At 35.1% G+C, this 23,229-nt stretch overlaps 1 protein-coding gene across 5 annotated transcripts; it reads left to right on the forward strand.

Moving 5' to 3' along the window:
* Window positions 1–1,127: 1,127 nt before the first annotated feature.
* Window positions 1,128–21,463, forward strand: Mia3 (MIA SH3 domain ER export factor 3). Of its 5 annotated transcripts, none has more exons than XM_046419760.2 (20): window positions 4,416–4,560; window positions 5,484–5,572; window positions 5,816–5,884; window positions 5,974–6,084; window positions 7,319–7,390; window positions 7,570–7,674; window positions 8,318–8,440; window positions 8,539–8,647; window positions 9,686–9,741; window positions 9,830–9,920; window positions 10,092–10,230; window positions 14,987–15,070; window positions 15,919–15,979; window positions 16,095–16,130; window positions 16,208–16,275; window positions 16,390–16,490; window positions 16,671–16,808; window positions 17,785–17,861; window positions 19,464–19,626; window positions 20,641–21,463. In XM_046419760.2, the coding sequence occupies exons 2-20, from the start codon at window positions 5,510–5,512 to the stop codon at window positions 20,952–20,954; spliced, it is 1,980 nt and encodes a 659-aa protein (XP_046275716.2). In that variant the 5' UTR covers window positions 4,416–4,560; window positions 5,484–5,509; the 3' UTR covers window positions 20,955–21,463. The 5 variants fall into 5 exon arrangements, with proteins under 5 accessions (XP_058427616.1, XP_058427621.1, XP_046275716.2 ...); XM_058571623.1 differs by having other exon boundaries at window positions 5,986–6,084; XM_058571625.1 differs by lacking the exon at window positions 7,319–7,390.
* Window positions 21,464–23,229: the final 1,766 nt, after the last annotated feature.

Genomic DNA, 23,229 nt, shown 5'->3' on the forward strand with positions numbered 1-23,229 from the left:
AGGCAGGTTTTGCCCACTCATAATACATAGAAAATTTCACCCAATATTTTCTAGTACTTGTTTATTTTCTATTTTTACATTCATGTTTCTTATCCATTTGTAGTTTATCTTTTGAATAAGTAGAGAAAAATCCAATTTTATAATTTTCCATGTGGTATTTGCAAACGCTACTTATTAGAAAGTCTATTTTCCCCAAACTCACTTTTATTGTACCCCAAATGTCCAGTGCAGTCGGTTCTGTTTCTGGATTCTCTATTCTGTCCCACAAACTCTATGTATTCTTGGGCTTGGACGAGGGTACATGATTTGATTATATAGTCTGCCCTCCCTGTACCCTTCATTGCTCTTCTTTTTCAGTGCTTTCCTGCTTATTCTTGTTCTTTTGAATTGACTATATTCAACTTGACGACAGATTTTTAAAGATCCACATATGTTCATTCCCTCCCCAAGTTAAACGTCCCCCTTTTCTTCAATTTTTAGCACGTACTTTTCGGGCTATTCATGATTCTGTTCTTTTCCACAAGTCATGCAACCTTAAAATGTGGCATCCAGAAATGAAGACACCAGCGTGGGGTGATAATGACATGATTCCTTAGGGTAAAGCTTTTTAAAAAGAGTATCATCCACAAGTGGAGAAAGTAACACAGGACTGGAGTGAGCAGGGAAGGAAAGCCCAGTCCGAGCAGTAGTCCTTTAGAAGGGAGCAGGAGAAGCATCTCCTCTTGTGTCTGCACTTTTGGGGCAGGTACCTGGTGTCTCAACACATTGACAAAAGGGTTTTGCTCTGGGAGGGGCTGGGAGGCCTGACTTTCTCCTTTTTCCTAGTCTCTGCCTATAATCCCCTTCTGCTAGTTCCCTGGCTTCCTCCAGGGCCTTCTAAATCGCAGGTCCTCTCCCAGTTCCAGGGTCAGGTGAGCCTCTTTCCTCCTGGAGTCCTTTCATTTGGACTCTTCCGCTGTGCTCTCCTCGCGCTGTCCCCTCCGTGCTCCGCAGTTGGTTCTTCCCGCTCCCGGCCCCGCCCCTCGGCATCCTCCATCTGCTCACTGCAGTCCGCCCAGTGGCTTCGTCTGATGACACGTTTTACGTGTGTTGGGCGGAAAGCACCTGCGTGGAGGTAGGCAAAGTTCACTCCCAGTACCCGCCCCCTGCACTGGGTCCTCCCGAAGTAGGAAACAGTGAAAGAGAGGGTCCTGTGCTGTTCTGCAGGGAAGCGTCGCTTCCGCTCAGCTGTCCCTACACCATGGACTCAGTACCTGCCACTGTGCCTTCTGTCACTGCTTCCCCGGGGAACCCGGAGCTCCTGGGACCCCTGTAGGTGCTCTACGCAGCCCTCATAGCCAAGCTACTGGAGGTGACGGTCCCATTCCCAGCGAGGGACCCCAGCTCTGGCAGGCGGGTGGCTGAGTTCTGGCGGAGTGGGTGAACTGACTGTCGCGGCGACGGAGAAATGGAGTGTGTCAGGCCCAAGGCAGGCAGGACGTGACTGTATTGTTAAGCGAGGCCGGTGAGGGTGTACTTGAGCTTTCCCCACTTGCACTTTTTTTTTTTGATGGAATAGAGGTGAAAACCTCATGTTATGTTCCGAAATGCAGCCAGCAATCGAAACAGCTAACGTTACTACAGGTCTTTTCTCTACGGAGACTGCTGGGGAATTGGGCCCAAATGAGAGTTATCTCGTATTACGTGTAGAGGGCGGTGAAAACAGGGAAGAGTAGGCAGGTGTTTAATGCACTGCCTTTGAGCAACCATTTAAAATTAGGCTTTGAATTTTATAGAAGGATGTTAAATTCAGAGAAGTTTATCTAAGCCAGTTTTCAAGAGTTGTCTGAAATTACATGTCACTTATCTGTTTATATAAGAGTGGAATGGAAGTAAGATTTAAAATCTTATACGTATATCATCATTGTTTTTATTTGTTGCCATAAAATTAATTAGTTCTTTCATATATTTAAGTTTTTGTCTTAAATGGATTTTTAAATTATAAAAACCAGGTTATCTAAGAGAAAAGAATGATCCAGAGGGACTCTAGCCAGGTGTTAGACAATGTGATGATATAGGGCCTGTTACAAACTGGAAATGTATGCTCAATTTAAAGTATTTAGATTCGGGCTGGGATTGTGGTTCAGTGATAGAGCGCTTGCCTAGCATGCATGAGGCACAGGGTTAGGGTTAGGGTTAGGGGTTCAATCCTCAGCACCATATAAAAACAAAATAATGTGTCCACCTAAAACTAAAGATACATAAATAAATATTTTTTAAAAAGTATTTAGATTCATTATACTTGAAAACACTGCAAGTGAACAAAAAATATGAGACTGCCAGTATCCTCTCTCTTGAAGAAGCTATTGGAAAATATTGAGGAGGTGGATTTCTGATGAGGAGGTTGGTTTAGAATTGCCATGATTCTTTGTGACTGTTTTGTTATAAATTTAAGGTTTCCCATTTCTTCTAATTTGTCTGTTTCAGCTGTTTACTACATTGCCTGATGATACTCAACCTGGGCCTGATTTTTATGGACTACCATGGAAGCCTGTAGTTTTCACTGTTTTGTTTGGATTTGTATCCTTTGTCGTTTTCTTTTGGAAAACTATTCTTGTTGTGAGTAAATTAACTTACTTATACCTTAGCACATAAGCACAAGGATTATTTTATATAGTCACTGGCCCCCACCTTTTTTTTTTTTCTTTTTCAGTTGCTAAAACACAAATTAGTGGTTTAAGTCAAACTAACCTTATAAAATAATTTAGTGTGGGTGCAGTTGGTAGAACTGGTAATTCTTACAGCCATCCTGACCAGTAGTTTCATATGTATCAGAAGTTTTCAAAGTGGGATAAAAGATGGAATAGGTTAGATAAATATCCTTTTATGTAGCATATATGTCTAGTAATCTATATTAAAGAAATAACCATACTTTGAAGATTTTGGTAATGTTTTTCAGTGGAACAGTGTATTAGATTGAAGACTTAGCACAACATAATTCATTTAAGGGTTATTGTATGTTCGCTTAATGTAATAGTAGGCAGATTTATCTATTTCAAAGCTTTGAGGTACAGAAAATGCTCACAATTAAATGTGAAGTGGAAAAAAAAGCAGAAACTAAGATTTAAATGTTGATGAACTGTATGTTAATATAAACACATATAAACAGGGGGAAATGCTGCAAAGAAATACAGTAAAATGAGAAAAAGGAGATGAGATAATTTTTCCAGTGTTTTATATATATTTTTCCCAGATTTTATGATTTGATCATATGTTCAGAAAATACCTTTTTATTTGGAAGTATACATTATGTGTTGTCCAAAAATCCATTAAATGTTTTGTTCATTAAGTCTTTTTTTATCTGAGCAGAATTAGTCCATCTCTGTGTATGTGTGTACATATATGTATAAGTGTGTGTGTGTGTGTGTGTGTGTGTGTATATATATGCTTATACATACTTATGTTTGTACTGTAGGTCATTCTGTTTCATAGTTATTTAACATAATTGGAAGAAAATTATTTTAGGTAAATGGGCTTTGCATATGAAAAGCCTCACAGTTAAAGAGGCCAAAAGCATTGGATACAAATATTTTCAAATCTGAGTGTTCTTTTTCTGATTTCTTAATTATATCAGATATATCATTGTTGAGATAAGTTTCCTCTCCTTGTACAATTGAGTGTAAAATCTCTTAAAAAGTATTCCCTTCTTAAATAGAAGAATCTTTTGCCTGGATTCCTGTGAGGAATTTTCTAATCTCATTGAACTTTTTCTCAGCTAAAAGAAAAAAGGAAATAGAAGGATAAAGAGAGGGGAAAAACATTAAAACATTTTATATTTCTCTCTCTTGTTTCTTTCATTTCAAGAACCCCAGTACCTGTTTCTCTTTTTACTAGGTTATGTGGGATCTGGTTCCTAGCTGTTGCTCCTCAGTTTCAGCATTTGACTTTGGAGCTTTAGTCCCTTCCTTAGATGACTGCTTTTATGCTACTTCCCATTTTCCTCTGTTGTCATTTTGAGTAAAAGGTTAGCAAGGCTATGACATTAAACAAATGTTCATTTCTTTCTGTGTTGGGGTTTTCTGAATGCAATTTCCTATTACGAAGATCCCATGGATGATCCTTGGACACATCTGAGTATCCCATCACCATTTATAACATTTGAATATTGTTTAATATTGTTTCCTTTAATATTGTTTCCTCAGATTCCTTTTGAATAGTCATTGTTTCTAGACTTTATCCTGGTTATTTAGAATTGTCAAGTAAATGATTTTGAGTACACACACACACACACACACACACACACACATACACACATCTTTACTGTGAAATAAGGTACATATCTTAGTGTGTTTATGTCAGAGGCTATTTATGAAATATCACTACCAATTAAATTTAAAAGGCTTGTTAACCTTTACTTATTTTTAATCCTATAAATTATTATCCTGAATCAGAATGTTATTAAATTCTCACTTGGTTATGATTCTGACTGTTGTTTTAGGAATGCTGTTTCTATTGAGCAGATGTTTGACATCAAATTTAATCTTTTTTCTCTCTTCTAGGTAAAAGATAGAGTATATCAAGGTAAATTTTTAGGTTTCTTAAACTTGTAATAACCCTTTGTATTGGTGTTTGATGTGTGTTTTATGTATGTTAGAAGTAGATACAGTGACTTTTAATGTCTATTATCTTTTTTACCTCCTGAAAATTTTACTATTCCTAGGTTGCTAACATGGATAATAGAGTAGATGATGATGGTTCCAACTCTGAGATAGGAGATAAAGAGGAGGAACAAATTGTGGATAGGGAGATGATGATAAGTTTTAATTTGGGGCAGATTAACTTTGAATATTGATGTAATGCAGATGTATTACATTTGAAGAGTATTTCTATGCTAATGATTTAATCATGCATTAAGTAATTGAGTAGATAATTTAAAGAATGGTAATGTACATCAGTATGCTTTCATTTCTGTTTTTCTTTGCAAAGAATTAAATGATTCCATTTTCTGAAAAGAAAGTGTTTTGAGAAGGGAGGAATATCAAGCTACAACACTTTACTGTATTTCCCATCTGTGAAATAAGCTTAAATTGAAATATCATTTTGGATGGGAGGGGTACCTGGGATTGAACTCTGGGGCACTCTACTGAGCCACATCCCCAACCCCCTATATTTAGAGACCAAGTCTCACTTAGTTGCTTAGTGTCTCACTCTTGCTGAGGCTGGCTTTGAACTTGGGATCCTTCTAGCTTAGCCCCCTGAGCCACTGGGATTACAGGTGTGCACCACTGCGCCCAGCAAAATATCATTGTTCTTATATTTTTCTTAAATTTTAATAATTTTTATACTCTTATTGCTAATAAGCATAGATTGCTTTTTAAAAGCATAATAGTTATGCTAAGAAGTATTTCCTCATAGTACCATATAACATGTCTTTGCTTTTAGTAGATTGAGTAGTTGAATTTCATTTAGTGATTGTAATAATCTTGTGTATTTCCCCCTTTTAGTCAATGAACAGCAAATTTCCCAAAAGATGAACAATTCCACAAAAGAAAATGAAGAACTGAAGCGGAAATTGTCAAATTATGAACAGAAGGTATAATTATTTTTTTTGTTTCTTTCTCCCTTGGTTCTAGCTTAAATCATTTCTACCTGTTTTAATTTAAAAATCGTATTTTAAAATTTTTTGTTTCATTATTTCCTACAAATCATCCAAATTCTAAGCAGTCATATGTATTAAGTACTGCTTTCTTCTGGAAAAGGGTCACTTGTCTGGAAGTAACTTGTATAGTAGCACTATAATTTGTGTGTCTTAATTCTGAATGCTTTATTTACATAGATGAAGGAACAGGTCAAAGAAATCATGAAGCAAAATATGATTCTTTCTGATGAAGCAACTAAATATAAGGTAAAAATCCCTTCTTTGGGGGGAATTACATTCTAAACTCAAAAGTAAATGTAATGAGTGAGTAATCTTGACACCTTTTTTTTTCCCAGAATAAAATGAAGCTTCTTGAAAAAGATAAAGAACTTCTGGATGAGAGAGCTAAAAGTCTTCATGTTATGTTAGAATCTGAGAGAGAACAGAAAGCTAAGACTCAGGACTTGGTAAGAGTTTTGCTGCTAAGTGTTACTGTAATTTGGCTTTTGAAATATTTTGTAAAATTGGTTAAGTTGAACTTAGTCCAGCTGTTAACTAAAGTAAGATTAGGAGTCAAGGAAGTTGAACCCACTTCTGCCCATTTTGTGGAACTTTTAAGTACTGATACAACAAATTATTTTTATGGGCCTAGGAAATATTTTTATTCTCAACCTTGGATAATTTTCATATTGCTTTGCTCTGCCCTTGGAAACATGCAGAACAACTAAAAAACTATTGTCCAGTTGAACAGTATTTGTTTACTTTTTACTTGAAAGAGTAATGAATTAATCAATTTTCTCTACTGAAAAAAATTTTACTTACATATTTCATTTTCAATTTCTATAAGTTTCTGTAATTACATAAAAGTTGAAAAAGATAGTAGAGAGTGTGTTCTGAAATATCCTACCCCCAAGTAAGCTTGATCACCTAGCTGAGGTAGTATTTATCAGATTTCTCCACTGTAAAAATTCTTTCCAATCCTTTTCATATTGTATTCTTTGGAAGTTACCATGCACAGCCCACAGTTAAAGTATGAAGAGTTACGAGCTCAGGATGCAGCTCATGGTAGAGCACTTGCCTAGCATGCATGAGGCCCAGGATTCAGTCCCAGGCATTGCAAACAAAGATTGCAGAGTTATGTCCACTTCCTTAAGGAGCGAGTATCTTTATAAATTTTTTGGAATTCTTCTGTATGTGAGATTAGTCTATTCTCCCTTAAATTTTATCATTTTTTACTTCAGATAAGAAAATTTTAAAAATGATCTTGGGAAATTTTTTTTCTCTATCACTAGAAAAAAATTTACTAATTTGAACTGGTTTACTTGAAACAGTAATTAATTAGTTAATTTTCTATGCTTTAAAACATTTTATTTACTTATTGCATTGTGTTTTTCTATACTTTGACCTTTTTTTCTGGTTATCTCATAAACCGTAAGGTTGTGGATGCCATGAAATATTTATGACTTCATTTTCCCTCATCTCTTTCAGTTCTTGATTTTTTGCTTAGTCCAAAGCTGGATCCCCTGCATTTACCTGAAATGTAATGGGATGGCTTGACAAATATTTTGTTGTGTTTATCTTTTTTAGTATATATGTGTGTGTGTGTGTGTGTTTGTACACACACACACACACATATATATATATATCAGTATTTCTACTGAAATCCTAATGCATATTTTGTGTTCTGTTTTCACCTGGCAGATAATGGAAAATAAGAAATTGATAGAGAAGCTTAAAGAGGTCATTTCAGTGAATACTTCTGAACTTTCAGAGGTAAAGCTGCCAACTCTTGCTAACGGATATTAATACTACATCTTAGTTTTTTTGCGGACCAAAAATTTGAGGTGTGCTAAAATGTGCAAAAAATGAGAACTATATGATGTCTGGTTTGGGAAAGTATAACTTTGTTTTTTCTTTGGAATTAATTCACTAACTGTAGTGTTTTGCATTAGCTTCAAATTCTCCTTAATGAAGCTAAGCTTCGTGAAGCGAAGGTGAAGTTGGAATGCTGTCGGCTTCAGAAAGAAAATACCATGCTTAAGAAGAAGAAAGAGCAGGTAAAGAAAATTTGATGTCATACATAATGTAAACTAGAGAAGTGAATATCATTATCTTGTATCTTTCTTAGATCTGTTTCTGAGGTAAGGAATATTCATGTAGGACCTTTTGTAGATATGCAAAGTTTAAACAGTGCTCCCCAAATTGAGTGCATATATTTGTTCTCCATCTGTTTTGGATTTTTGGATTATTGCTTTTCTTATCAAATATCAATCAGTTATTAACTTGCATAGCCTCAAAGAAACTTTTTAAACCAGAAAATTAAGTATTTTATGATCCTCTTTTGAGTAGTTACTGATTCACCGGCCAAGGGAAGATTACATGGTAAGGAGTCTAAATTTAGGAGACAGTCATATGTGCCCAGCCATTCCTGCTGGAGGTAAATTATTTGAATTGGCAGCAATTTTCTGGGGAATGCAATAAACAGGGTCAACTTCCTGATAGCTCTGATGTTCTTACTGCAGCTATGAGAGTTGGGGCCACTCTGCCCTCTTCCTTAACCAAGGTCTCAACCCCCTCGATTGAGGCAGGCCACCGAGGAGTATGGCTCTCTATTTCTTTGTCTAAGTCTTGTAGTCCTGATGTATCCAGTGCAGAAACCTCTCCCTAACCCATAGGAATTCATATGTTTTGACTTTTCAGTTGCAGCAGGAAGTCAAAGACTGGAGTACATCACATGCTGAGCTCAGTGAACAAATCAAATCATTTGAGAAGTCCCAGAAAGATTTACAAGTATTTCTTAGTCACAAAGAAGATACTATTAATGTAAGTTTATACTCCAAATACATGTTTCATCTCATGAATTCTCCTGAAATCTTCTGAATTAAAATTGAGAGTCTTCCAACCTTTTGCTTCTTTTCTAGACTTTGACTAATTGTATCACACAGTTGAATTGGTTACAATGTGAATCTGAATCTGAGGATCAAAATAGAGAAGAGGAGTCAGATGAATTAACCAATGGAGAGGTAGCAGGTAAGATCAGTCTCAGGGAGGTTGAATCCTTTTTTGCTTTCCTGTCTTTAATTAAGTATACAGATGCCACTTTTCAGCTGGCTGAATTTCTTCTTAAGCTTCAGGGTTGTAGACACATATCATTGGATCTATAGATATGTCTGTTGCATTGGCAGAGGTGGGTTGCTGGGGTATAATGTAGCAATAGGCATGTGAAGAACACTGACTTTTTCTATCCCATTGAAAACTAGTAAGTACACTGCAGCTACAATAGTCACATCCTATACCTCTAAGTATTGAACATTGTACAGTAAGAGAAATTTATTTCTTTTACTTATTCAGATGATACTTGATTTTGATACTCATCATCTCTATGGCTCTGTGGTTTTAAGGTCCACAGTCAGTCTTAAAAGTCCGGAGGTAGTTGGAACCATAAACTAAGGCTGTGAGAACAGAGGCTAGAGACTATCAGAAAGCTAGAGAGGGAGTGTAACAGTGTTTACTGATGAGGAAAATATTTCCAGATGTTTTCTCCCAAGTTGGATATTGCTTACATAGCAAGTATTTCAAACCACACCTGGTAGTAGATTCAGGGAGAAAATAGAGGATTGAATCTTTCTAAATAAGACACTTACTTGCCCAGGTGAAGATAGATCTGAGAGAGAAGAAAAGCTTTTATCTTACAAGAATAACATAGATGACATTTCAGTTGTGCAAACTAGAAATTCACCTTTTTTTTTGTTTGTTTGTTTTTAAGACAGACACAGTACTTTTATTTATTTTTATGCTGAGGATCAAACTCAGTGCCTCACACATGCTAGGTGAGCACTCTACCACTGAGCCACAACCCCAGCCTGAAATTCACCTCTCTCTCTCTCTCTCTCTCTCTTTTTTAAATCTAAGCTTGCAATTCTCTTAAAAGTCATTAGTCTAATCAGTTTAGTTATTTAATTGATTTTTTTGTTTTGTTTGAACACAATCATTATTTAGTTTGGGGAAGTTAGGAGAATATAGAGTTAAAAGTAAGGAAAGAAAAAGCTAAATTCTTTTGTTTTTTAGGTGATCAGAATAAGAAGATCAAAGATCAAATTAAGCAGATGATGGATGTCTCTCGGGTATAGTTCTTTGTAAGAGTCCCATAGTGCCTGTGAATTCTTCCTGTGCCTCACTTTTAAGAATACCTCTCTTTTCTGCAATTTTTAGACACAAACTACAATATCAGTAGTTGAAGAGGATCTAAAAGTTTTACAACTTAAGCTAAGAGCCTCAATGTCCACATACTGTAATCTAGAAGGTGGGTTCTTCTTGAGAAGAAATTGCCATGTTGGAAAGACTTAAAATTTTATTGGAAAGATAAAGAATGGCTTCTTGCTTTCATGCTTCTTACTTTTCTTGGCACTACTCCCTCAAACAAGTTCTTAAGTCCTTGTACACATATAGAGATAAGCTTTTTTATCCTTTACAGACCAAATAAAGAAATTAGAAAGTAACTGCAGTTCACTACAGTCTTCTAAAGTTGGACTGGAAGAGGAATTTAAAACTCTAAGGCAGAAAGTGGAGATTTTAAATGAACTCTACCAGCAAAATGAGATGGCACTACAAAAGTAAGATTTTCATTGTTTGTTATTGTTATCACTGTGTGAACTAATAGATAATTTTATCTTTTCTTAAGATTATTTACAATTTCTTCTAGTTTGTAATAAGTAGAGATTTGTCTTTTTTCCTTTGTGTTTTGTTTCCTATAAGTTGCATTTTTCTTTCCATCATCAGTCTTAAGAGTCCTGAGGTAGTTGGAACCATAAACTAAGGCTGTGAGGACATCGTAATCAATTGTCAAATTCATATGAAGGCAGGAAGTGGTAAACTGGTATTAACAGTCACTGATGTGGAAATACCTCTCAAAGATCTAGACCCTTTCTATGATCCCACTATTTATTTTAATTACCTTTCATTGTGATCAGTTATGTAATTCTAATGTTTTGAACTTGTATCTCTAACTCTGGACCTTTAAAAATACTGAGTGATTTGGAATGACATGTTTTAGTAGAATAAAAACTTCAAAAAGGAATAATATTTACTTATTGATGGTACAAGTTTTGGACTTGAATATCTCAGATGTTCACACTAAAAATTGAACTCTGGCAAGGACCTTAGGAGTTATGATTACAGAAGTACTTGTTTGTAGTATATATTTATATATTAATCTTCTCAGTGTGGGGCTAGTTATTTTTTGAAAGTTCATTTGAAGTTTTTAATCCACAAAAATACTTGAATTCTCTAAAAATAGTTTTTTTTGTGTCAGATTTTATTTGTTTGCACCTGATTTTACTCTTCGGCATATATACATATATATATATATATTCTTGTAAAGCAAAGACAGACCTTCTTACAGACCTAACTATTTTTAGGTATTTTGACTTCTGTTGCCTAATTAATGCATTAAATATTGAAACCTTTCCATTAACTTTTCTAAAATTCTGTGATCTCCAAGCGACCTTTTTAGAATCTCAAATATTTGTTCAGGGCAGTTCTAAATGCCTGGCCTGTTTCAAAGAAACATTTCTCATTTTATCACTTTTTTTTTTTTAAAGAACACTTGTTTTCTCTGTCCCTACTAGTAATATGAATGACCTAAATGGCAATTAATTTTCTTTGTAATGCAATTAAATTGTAGCACTATTTTCCTCAACTCCTCCAAAATTCATTCAGTCATCATCTGTGGTTTGTACTCTTTTTAAAAACTCATCCCCGGGTACTATGTTAGTTCATGCCTGTGTCATCTTTTCTGTTCCTAACCTAGATCATCTGTCTTCATTCTCCATTTTTTATATTTTTTATATAACTTATTTCAAATTCTTAGTAGTTTTCTCTATAGCTGCTTGAGTGGACTTTCTAAAATGTAAGTCTGTCCATGTCAATATGTGCCTGTGGTTTATGAAAAATTTGCTTTCTATTTGATGACCTGTTCTATTTTTCTTCCTTGTATCTTTTTAATAGTTTAAATATTTTTAATTATTTTCCTCATCCCCTCTGTATAAGCTTGATGTAATCATAAATTATAATGGAATTATAATTATATAATTATAATTTTATTCATCTTCTCATAATTTAAAGGCCATGGTATATATTCTGGATTTAATTATAACCTGACATAGATTAATAGGTTTGTTATTTTTTTTTATGGGCTTTAAGTAGCTCCTGAATCAGATAACTGTTGTGGCATTGTATGTTAGTACTTCATATACTGTGAACTCCACAAGACATTCATTCAATTTATACACATATTTAAAGTTTCTGTAGTTCTGCATTCTACACTGTTTGTTTCTTATTTGAAATTATTTTCATTCTATTTGAACATTGTCCTTTAATGATAGATTTGATTAGTGTATCAAAGTAGTACAAGGATAAACAGAGAATAGTATTTTATCCACTAAATATTGCTGCTACCTTTATAATCTGTATTAGGTTGACATGAACTTCATGATTAGAGTTAAAACCAGTTTCCATTTTTAAAGGATCTTTCTTTTGGCTACTGAATTTTGACTGTTACTTAGTTTTAGCAATTTAAAAATATCCAATTAATTAGCATCTGTTTTAAATTTTTTCTTTAAGGAGTCCATTATCATTGTTGTTTGGTGTTATCCCTCCCCTAGTTCCTGTAGTCATTTCTCTGTTTTTTTAACCGTTGTATTGGGAAGTGCCTAGGTGTAGTTTTCCCCACCCCACCCACTTTTTCCTCTTGCAGTTATGTTGCTTGGGACCATTAAAAATTTCTTGAATTTTCGAGTCTTTTTCTAAATGTTGATTTTACCTCATTCTCTCTTCTGATTATAATAATGCATATTAGAATTTGATTTCCCCTGCCTCCTACATTCTGGATTTACTTCTTCTGGATATTTTATTCTGACCTGTCTTAAAAGCGCTAGGATTTATTTTACTTCCCAAATCTGCTGCTAAAATCATTCATTGAGTTTAGGATTTTAAAAAATTCAGGGTTTAAAATATTATTTTAGTTGTAGATGGACACAGTATTTTATTTTATTTTATTTTTATAGGATTTTTTTAAGAGAGAGAGAATTTTAATATTTATTTTTTAGTTTTTGGCGGACACAACATCTTTGTATGTGGTGCCGAGGATTGAACCTGGGCCGCATGCATGCCAGGCGAGCGCGCTACCGCTTGAGCCACATCCCCAGCCCGACACATTATTTTATTTATTTTATGTGGTGTTGAGGACTGATCCCAGTGCCCCACACATGTGGGGCACGTGCTTCACCCCTGAGCCACAACCCCAGTCCTATTTCAGTACTACAGCTCAAACCCAGGACCTTGAGCCATGTGCTCTACTATTGAGCTACCTCCCCAGACTCCTTGCTCTTTCTCATAAGGGACTAGGGTCTTACTGCTTTCCAAGCTATCTTTAATCTCATCATTCTGCCTCTGCCTCCTGAGTATCTTCCACTGTAGGTAGGTCACCACATCCAACTATTTCTTGGTTTTATAGTTTCTAATCCTTTGACAAAATTCATAATCTTTTTTTTTCCTCTTTTGTGGTGATGGGGTTTGAACCCAGAGCCTTGTGCATGCGAGGCAACACTGTACCAAGTAAACTATATTCCCAGCACTGAAATTCATAATCTTGACTTTACTTTTTTGACTATATAAAAAGCACAGTGATTTTAAAACATGTGCGGATAACCCCATTAGGTGGTTTCCTTTTCTGTGGGATTTTTTCTCACAGAATTTTGTCTTATGGAGTGCCTGGTCAGTTTTGATTGGCCAACATTGTTGTGATAATTATAGATGAAATTTGAGGACTAAGATGAAGTTATCTTCTTATAGAAAATTGTTGAGGTTACTTGAGTAAGATTGTTACTTTAAACTTAGTCAGCAATTAAGATAATTAAAAAATGACTTGTCTTTTCAGTGTTTCATTATTGTTCCTTTTGGATTTTTTGCCTGTTCATCACTTAAGTGTGCAGTACTTTCTAATCTAAACTCAAAGGCTAGGGCTTTTATTAAGGGTCCCTTTATTTGTAGCCCCAAACACTTCTTTTTTTCCTCTAAGCCCAGGAATTTGATGAAGGCTTAGTTCAGACTCATTATATCTTTGTGTTATCTTCAATATGTGGGTGAACCTAGGAGAAAAGTACCTTAAAGTGCCAGCCTTACTTGTAATTCTGAGATTCCCTTTTCTAATGGATCTTGGCCACATACATATATCTTCACTGCCTTTTTAGCTTGGATCCCTTCAAACACAGTTTTATATTCTTATAAAGATGTTTTGATTGTTCTTAGTGCTCTCAGACTAACTCTTTGATAATTGGAAACAAAATTCTCTCTGTCCTTCAAGATTCAGTTTTCTCCATATTCCTTCTTAAGCCAGTGGGGAAAATTATTATATTCCTTTAGGCATCATTTATACCTGAAACAGTGAGCTCTTTTATTCTTTAGCATCTTACAAGGTACTAGTATATTATAGCCACTCATAAAATACTTGCTGAAGAATTAAATGAGAAGCTATATAAGAATATATAATCCCCTTTTTCTATTTGGTATCAATAATCCTTTTTTACTATAGTTCTTCTGATTTATGGAAAATTAAGTTTCAAGTTAATTATCTTTTGAATTGGAACTATGGCTAAAGTAGTACAAGGATAGCAGAAAATAGTATTTTTTAAATCATTAAATGTGGCTACCTTTGTCTCAGTAGATGAACATCTTGAGTTTCATGATCAGAGTTAAAACTTGTCAGTAGGTAATACTCTGATCGTGGGTCAGTTTGGCTTCTTTTTCTGGTTGACAGACATTATCAAAACTCAGATTTGTCTTTTTGCTTAATTACAATTCTTTTGAAATAGATATCTAAAGTGTGAAAAATGTTCTGTGGTTAATTGCATAGCTAAAAGACATATTCTAGAAGATTTTTTCTTTGACTGACTATATCTTTATTCTGGTGCCAGTCTTGGATTGAGAAAAGAGTTCCTCCATGACAAAGATATACTTAGTGTCCGTCCTACCCATGGCAGAAACGAGAAAAGAATTATCCCCTGCTTTATCCTAATATGTTTAATTATGTTAGGTTGATCAGTCCTGATCTTCCACATTGAAGTAAAGTGAGTTTTTGTTATCTTACACACAGGAGACTTGCCCTTGGGGCACATGTTGTTTTCACATTTATTTTATTTAGTGGTAAGTAGAGAATTAAGAGAAGTTAGAAAATGTAAGTGATTTGCCAGAGTTTGATTTACGAAATTGCAGGTTTGAATTCCTATTTTCTGTGCCTAAGCATTTTATAGAATTGTGGGAAGTGATATTCACAAAGAGAAACTTTTGATTTGATAACTGGCTTTATTTTAGGAAACTGAGTCAAGAAGAATATGAGAGACTAGAAAAAGAGCAGCGGCTGTCAGCTGCAGAAGAAAAGGAAGTTAAAAATTACAAGTGAGTTCAGTTTCTAAAGGAGGGTGTCAATGTCTAATGAACTAGTGTTAGCTTTCTTTTTAATCTTTTTTTACATTATGTAGATAGAAGAAAATAGCATGGAAGTATAAATAACGAGAGAATATGAATACATTCAATTCACACAGGAGAAAAAATAAATTCCAACTTAACAAATGAAAAATGTTAACAAAAATTTACTTATACCCAATGGGCAAGACCATAGGGAACTTGGTCAATGCAAACAGTTCTGGGGGTTTTGTATGTTGTAGTAATTCTTTAAGAAATCAGTTTGCTGTGTGAGGTATCAAGACCCACAAAAGTGTGGCATTTGATAGACCTTGGAAATCTTCTATGGATATAATTTGAAAAAAAGAAAAAAAAGTTTTAAGGAGGAAGATATTTCTAGCTGAATTACTTGAGAACACACTGATGAACAGTTAAGGAAATTATAATTTATCAATTCAGAATCTCTAGCAATTAAATGATAAAGAAGTTATTAGTATTAGGTTTTTATTTCATTTATTTATTTATTTTTGGTGCTTTACTACTAAGCTACATCCTTAAACCTTTTTTTTACTTTGAGAAAGGGTCTCAGTTGCATAGGTTCCCACTTAATTGCTGAGACTGACCTCAAACTTGTGATCCTCCTGCCTCAGCTTCCCAATCATTGGGATTACTGGCATGTGGCATTGCACCTGGCCTGTAGTATTAGTTTTGTTCACACTGGATTCATATAACTATAGAAATGTTTTTCTTATGTATGATAAAGTCTTTAAAAGTATAGCTGATGGAATAAAGGGAAAATGGTCAGAATGTTTCAAATTTTATTCAATTGTTGTAATTCTTAGGCAGAGAATTGAAGAGATGGAAAAAGAATTACAGAAAACCGAGCGCTCACTTAAAAACCAGGTAGTAATTAATACTGTCCTGTAGTTGCAGAATTCTTTGATATCTAATACAGACAATTATAGGCTATTATAATGAGTCCCTAAAAACATTTTTTTAAATGTGTTGTCTTTTTCAGATTGCTATGCAAGAGAAGAAAGCTCATGATAATTGGGTAAGATTTTTTTCCCCCTTTTCTTTATTTTGTGCATAGCCTACCACAACTGAATTTGAATATTTTCTCTTTGATAGCTCAAAGCTCGTTCTGCAGAAAGAGCTATAGCTGAAGAGAAAAGGGAAACTGCTAATTTGAGACAGAAGTATGTGATTTTGGTATCTTACTATATGTTTTATAGTGTTTTAAGGTTACGCTAGATATTATCTATGATAGATTGCTGTTTCATAATTTGGCCCATTCTTTCTCAATATTCAAGACTATTGGAAATGGCCCAAAAGATGGCAATGCGGCAAGAAGAACCTGTGATTGTAAAACCAATGCCAGGAAGACCAAATTTACAAAATCCTCCTCGGAGAGGTAGGGGGCACTTTGTAAAAGGAGATATTTTATTTCTTGGTGCAGAATTATGTAAATCACTTTTAATTTCTGTGTGTAATGGTTATGAAATAATCTGAATGATTTGCTAAAGCGGGAGGTGGGGGTTGGTGTCAGGGAGAAGGCTGCCTTAAAGTAGTAACACGGCATTGTTGTCTTTAGGTCCCCTGAGCCAGAATGGCTCTTTTGGTCCATCCCCCGTGAGTGGTGGAGAATGTTCCCCTCCACTGACAGCAGAGCCAGCTGGGAGACCTCCTTCTGCTACCCTTAATCGAAGAGATATGCCTATAAATGGATTTGGTGAGCATTCACATGTTGCTTTATAGTAAACTGCTTCAAGGTTTTGGTTTTTTTTTCCCTTTTGAATATTCTAATGAAAACATAGAATTTGGGCCTGTACAATATATAGAAGATAATTTCTTACTTTACCTTAGTGAATGTTTTCTGTAAAATCTGTTCTAGAATAGAAAACATTTTTTTTTTTTCCTGGAGGTCCCTGTATTGTTTTTTTTTTTTTTTCTTTTAAATTTTACACTGTGAAGTGTAAACCTTTATCTTTAAATTAAATCTCTATGATGTTCCTTTCCCAAATATTATAAAAGTAGCCTTAAACTTTATGTATCATACATATTTCCAATATGAAATACTGAGTCTTATTTCCAATTCTAAATAGGACTGTAGTCTTGGTAAGATTGGAATTCAGGTTATACAGATTAAAGAAAAGCCAGCCTACACATACTTCAAGTCTATAGCTTAAAGTTTAGGACCAGTACTTATTAATCTGCTGTTCTATCAACCCAAGGCAGTTCTTTATTTTATTTAAGTCTCTTCATAAATTGTGATTTACTATTGGACAACCCATTTTTAAAAATATTTTTAATTGTAGATGGACATGATATCTTTATTTTTTAAATGTGGTGCTGAGAATCAAACCCAGTGCCTCACACATGCTAGGCAAACACTCTACAACTGAGCTAAGACCCCAACCCCTGGGCAACCCATTTTTAATGTTGCTTTCTAGTTATTGTTGAACCCTGACCTGTCCACCAGTGGTTTATTTCTTCTGAAAAATACATACAAGGGCTCTGATCTTTCTTTCCCAAGGGTCAATGGATGGACCTTTACCTCGTACTCAATGGTCTTCTGAGGCATCTGGGAAACCCGTTGCCTCTGGTAAAGGGACCAAGTAATTTCAAAGAATCTGTAATTGTGGATGCAGGATTTTTATTCTTTTCATGTTAGAATAAGTCTGAATCCATTCTTTGATCTCTAACAGACCCAGGATGTGGTCCAGCTCACATGAACAGCAGCTCCAGAAGTTCTTCTCCAGCTAAGGTGACAGATGAGGGCAAGGTAAGTTCTGTAGTTACTGTGAATCATGTGGTCGTGCAGGAACATGTAGCTTTCCTACAGTACTTGCTCTTTGCTTTATCCTTCTTTGTGTTCTATTTGTACTATCCCATTTGTTTTTTTAAAAAGCAAAGTGTTCCCCAAGAACCTGAGACCCCCTCAGTTTCCACCAGTACTTCTTTGACTGAGCATCCAGTTGGAGTACTTAGAGGTTGAGAACTGAATTGGGTTTTATTCTGTGCATTTCTGGGAAGGATATTCAGAGCATGACACTGATCTTGTTTGCTTTAAAACTGCATGCAATATTGAGCTTACTTTTCTCCTTAACTTGGGAATGTTGCTTAAGTGTGTACAACTATAATGAACTACAGAATGTGAAAAGTTATCACTCTATATGGTGTTTTGTGTTGAATGTTCTAAGGCGAAGTAAATTCATTATAAAAATTATATAATTCATCATTTTTATTTTTGTTTGGAAGAATGCTATTTAAGAATTCCTCCATTGTGCAAACCCTATTTTGAGTGATTTGAATTAGATTGGTATCAGATTTTCTGAAAGTGCAATACTGTTTCAGTGAAACAATGATAATCTGAAATGACATCTTGAGCCAGTCCCAAGCAATGGTCTCATTTGTTCACATAAGTACATTCTCTTGTAACTGTGTTGCTATTATATCTGGTAGGTCTTCTGCAGCTCTATAATAAAATAAATTTTTAATTGTTCAGTTTCAAACCCACTACTCATAGGAAATGATAAATCAATATCTCAAATGGTGTACAGTAAATGAAAGTAAATATTAAAACCTTGTCTTCCTTGGAAATTTGTGTATATAGCACTGTGTTGGAAAATACTTCTCAAGTGCCAGTGTATATATATTCCAGGAATATACATCTCTGGAGAAATCTAAGGGCAGCTTAGATAAGACCCCAAACCCCTTTGTAGTAGAAGATTTAAAAGAGAGCAAAGACCCGTTGTTAGAGAGGAGTAGAGGTGGGAAAAGCATGGCTTGGAGGCAAACCTTGGGATTGAGTTCCTTTAATATGCAGTGTGGCCTTCAGCAAATTACGATATTCCATTTGCTTTTGTTCCCTCTTACTTAAAACAAGACAGTCTACTTAAAGATCTCAGAGGCTGAATAATATATGAAAGACTTACTGACGATACTCTGAATAGTAGCTATTATTACATGGGTAGAGAATGGATTTTTCATTGTATTCTGTTCATTCTTAATATGGAAGTGATGAGCTATTGTGATGAAAGGGAAGTGATGGGGAGGGGGGACTCCCTTTGATATAGATTGTAGTGAATACAGCATGACATACTGGTCAGAAATCACCTCTGTTAATAACCTCTGCCAGTCCTCTTGCCTTTCCCTTTCCTGTGCAGATATAATCAGTAACAAACTGCTCCCTCTTGTGGCATCCTTCTAACTTCTGTAAGCTGTCAGTGGGAATACACAGGAGGGGTGGGGAGAGTTTTGTTGCACTGATGGTGTTCTCTGGACAGATGCTTGTTTTGGGTTTTAGCTTTTATCGGTGTTGGTACTTTGTCTTAATACATAGGAATTTTAAGACTTTTAACTGCTTTCAAATCTTAAATTGCAGGTTAATATGGCTATGAAAGGGCCCCCTCCTTTCTCAGGGGTACCCTTCATGGGCCCCCCGATGGGACCCCCTATGGGACGGCCTCCACCACCTCCCATTTGGTATGGACCGCCACTTCAGTTCGATGGGCCTTTTGGGCCTCGGCCAATTCCTCCACCATTTGGTATGATGATCTGAACAGTAGTGATTGACTTATAAATCACATTCATCTTTCATTTCTATTGCTTGCTAAAACAGTTGGTTGCTATCTCAGGTCTTAACAATGAAAGGATAAAGCTGAGTACATTTTAACTTTTCCTCCAGTTTTCTGGGACATATGGGACACTACATAATCTTATACTGAGATAGGCAATAGCTATCTCTCATAGATGAGGATAAGGGGCTATATACAGAAAAGCAAGAAATATTACTTCTGCAGATGTTTGTTGAAAATCTGTTGATATGCACTGCAATGGATGGAAAGGTGGATGAGACACATGCCATAACTTAAAATTTTGTCACAGATATGAAAATCCTATAACATAAAGTTTGTAATCACCCATAATGGAAGCATAAGGAGTAGGTTATAGAATATAGAAAAGGAAAAGTCAAACCCTCCTTACCTTGAGAAAAGTCAGAGGGAAGTGTTAAAGAGGAGGATTTAACAGTGACCTAATAAATGTTGCTGATTTAATTAGGTGGCTGTGGAAGGCCTTTTCCAGGAGGGCATGCACCTTGATTCTGATGGCATGTGTAAAGTCCATGCTGAAATACTTCATGAATTTTTAATGGATACAGTAATAAATAGTGGGATTTCCTTTTATCAAAATTTCTTTGATGTAGTAAAGTTCTTATTTCATAATGTATCATCTTGTCATGGTAAATTAGTACTTCCAAATATAAATGGAGCTCTTGTGAGATAGAAATAATTCTGCAATTATATAGTAGGGAAAGAAAAAAGACAAGCCTGGAGCTAGGTAGAGCCATGTTTAAATCCTTAATATGTTGCTTCATGGCTGGTTGGCCAAAGGCTATAACCTAAACTTGTTCCATCTCAGTTTGCCTCATCTGGCAAGTCAGGATGTTCACCCGTTGATGTTCTAGGTTTGGGAGAAATTAAAGACTATATTAACATACTTGAAATCACCCTAGTTCAGAAATTTCTGGGTATTTACATAACTTCCTTTTTATTTTCCAGGTCCTGGTATGCGTCCACCAATAGGCTTCAGAGAATATGCACCAGGTGTTCCACCTGGAAAACGGGATTTGCCTTTTGACCCTCGTGTTTTTTTTCCAGGACCCGCACCATTTAGACCTTTAGGCTCATTTGGCCCAAGAGAGTACTTCATTCCTGGTGCCCCATTACCACCTCCAACTCATGGTCCCCAAGACTATGGGCCACCACCTGTTGCAAAAGACTTAATGCCTTCAGGCTTTAAAGATGAACCTCCACCTTCACCTGATTCTCAGAGTAATGAGGGCTGTTCACAGGCCTTAAAACTGGGCCCATAAAATTAACCTCTGACACTTAGTCAGAAAGTGGATTATGAACTATTATTCATTGTGTTAAAGGATTATTGGCTTCAAAATATAAAAGTTTATTTTAAATGGTTTATGTTTTTAGAATGAAGCTGCCTTGGTGCAGTACACATTTTGAGCCAAAATATTTTCCCCCTAAATATCCCCCACTTAAGCTAGAGTATCCTTCCAACTTTAAAACATGCAATAAGGAATACCTTTGTTTTAGTTAATGTAGCATATACAATTGCTAAATGATTTAGAATGTCATAATTATGGACATTTCCTCTGGAAATGCTTTAAGAACATGTATTTCCATTATCCTATTTTTAGTGTATTCCAGTTGATAGAGAAATGGTGTTTTATAAGCTTGATTTTTCTCTTCCAGTATCTGGTCACAGAGACTGTTATGCTAAAAATGTTTACTCAAAGATCATAAACTTCATTTTCCTTCTTGCTGAAGTTCTTTGTTGTAATAGTTCATAAAAAATTGTTTATTAATATTTCCCAAGTGTCTGTTGATTCATTGGATCGTCATGAGACTTTGTGCCATTGGGGAAGCATGTAAACTCACTCTCAGAACTGAAGATGGTGACTTGGCAGCATATTCCCTGTTGCTCACTGTTAAGGAGGCTGGACCTTGGTCAACTGTGGACTTCTACAGAGGATTTCTTTTACTTGTGAGAAGACTTGTGGCTCTATTTTTGTAGCACATTCATGTACTTTTTTCTAACCATTGTCCATGTGAGAATGGTTTTCTTAGAATGAGTTTACATTAGTAGCAAGAGTTGTTTGACCTGAAGTTCTACTGCTTTTGCCATTATTGCATGATAACAGTAAATATAAGGTGGTATGTTGTGTCTATAAAAAATAAGGAAATTTCTTTTTAAAAATGTACACACACACTCTTCTCTTTCCCATACCTTGCCACTGATTTTTCAAGGAATATGATTAAAAAAATTAGAAAAGTATAATCCTCTGAGAAAGAATGAATGAAACTCTAAGGCTTATAATGTCTTTAATCAGCAAATATTGGCTGAATTAAATTTTTTTTTTTGATAGATACTCAAATATATTTTATTTAAAAATCAATTAAAGCAAGTCCTGAATCTGTAACTACTGTCTTTAAAACAATGTTTCTAAGAACTAGCTCTCCAGAGCTGTAATTTTAATTACGGCAATTTTAACAGTACATTTTAAGAGGTTTAAGATTTAAATAAAATTATAAAAGCCTGGTACTTTTGTTTACTGCTAGACCATATTCTTCCATTCTTTTAAGTTCTAGAAAGTAATAGGATTGTTGAAACCTACAACATAACATATCATTGTTCTTTTTATGTCCCCTAAGTATTCTGAAAATAGGGGCAAAAGCTTCAGTTTGAAACAAAATCTCTGTGAAACAAAATCTCTAAACTACTGAAGAATTCAATCTACATAACCTCCATTTAATATCAGAAGCAGCAGCTGTGTGTAAGAGGAAAACCATATAATAGCTTATGCCATTTTTAACCATGTAAAATAAAATTTAAGTCACAAATACCAATTTTGAACGCATCTTTCAACCTCTACAGGACACAAGGCAATGCTGAAGTTACTATAACTTCTAATTTTAAAATAGCATTTAAATAAAGGTGATGTCAGTTAGGAAGATAGATTTTCAAGGAAAGGCAGATTTATTTTTTTATTCAAAGCAACAGTAGTTTTCCCTCTAAAGCCTTTTTTGTATTTATTCTATTAGTAAGCTATAATGCGTTCTACGTAGTTTATCTGAGCAGTTCTGAACCCACCCATAGTTGCCTCTCCTTACATCCATCTGATTGTACCACTTCTGTAGCAAAGCCCAAGGTAGCTGCCCATATACAGGTTGTGTAGAGAATATTGTCCCTTGATTCAATTATACTTTTGTATCTCAAAAGTTTTAGAAGTCCTCTCCAGAAAATTGTGTTTGAGTTTAGTTACTAAAATCATTTCATTTGTGAAGCAGTAGTGTTTCAACCTGAAAGTATTACTGCTATAGTTGTAATTATTGTCCAGTGACTCATCCCCTCCCACACTAGAAAGTAAATTTAAACAACTAATTTGTGAGATACAGATTGTTTTGTGTTAATTGCTTCAAGATAAAATCACCTTTTTTTGGGGGGGAGGGAGGTTTGGTCATTCAGGTCTGAATTAAAGCTAAGCTGATGACAATGTTCAATTTAAGTTCATTTAATGCTGATGAAAGACATTCATACAAAGCATCCTCTTTTTTTTTTTCATATAACCCCAT

Source organism: Marmota monax, unplaced genomic scaffold (assembly GCF_021218885.2).
Source record: "Marmota monax isolate L192 unplaced genomic scaffold, Marmota_monax_Labrador192_F-V1.1 WCK01_AAM20220418_F8-fsc00153, whole genome shotgun sequence".
NCBI lineage: Eukaryota > Metazoa > Chordata > Mammalia > Rodentia > Sciuridae > Marmota > Marmota monax.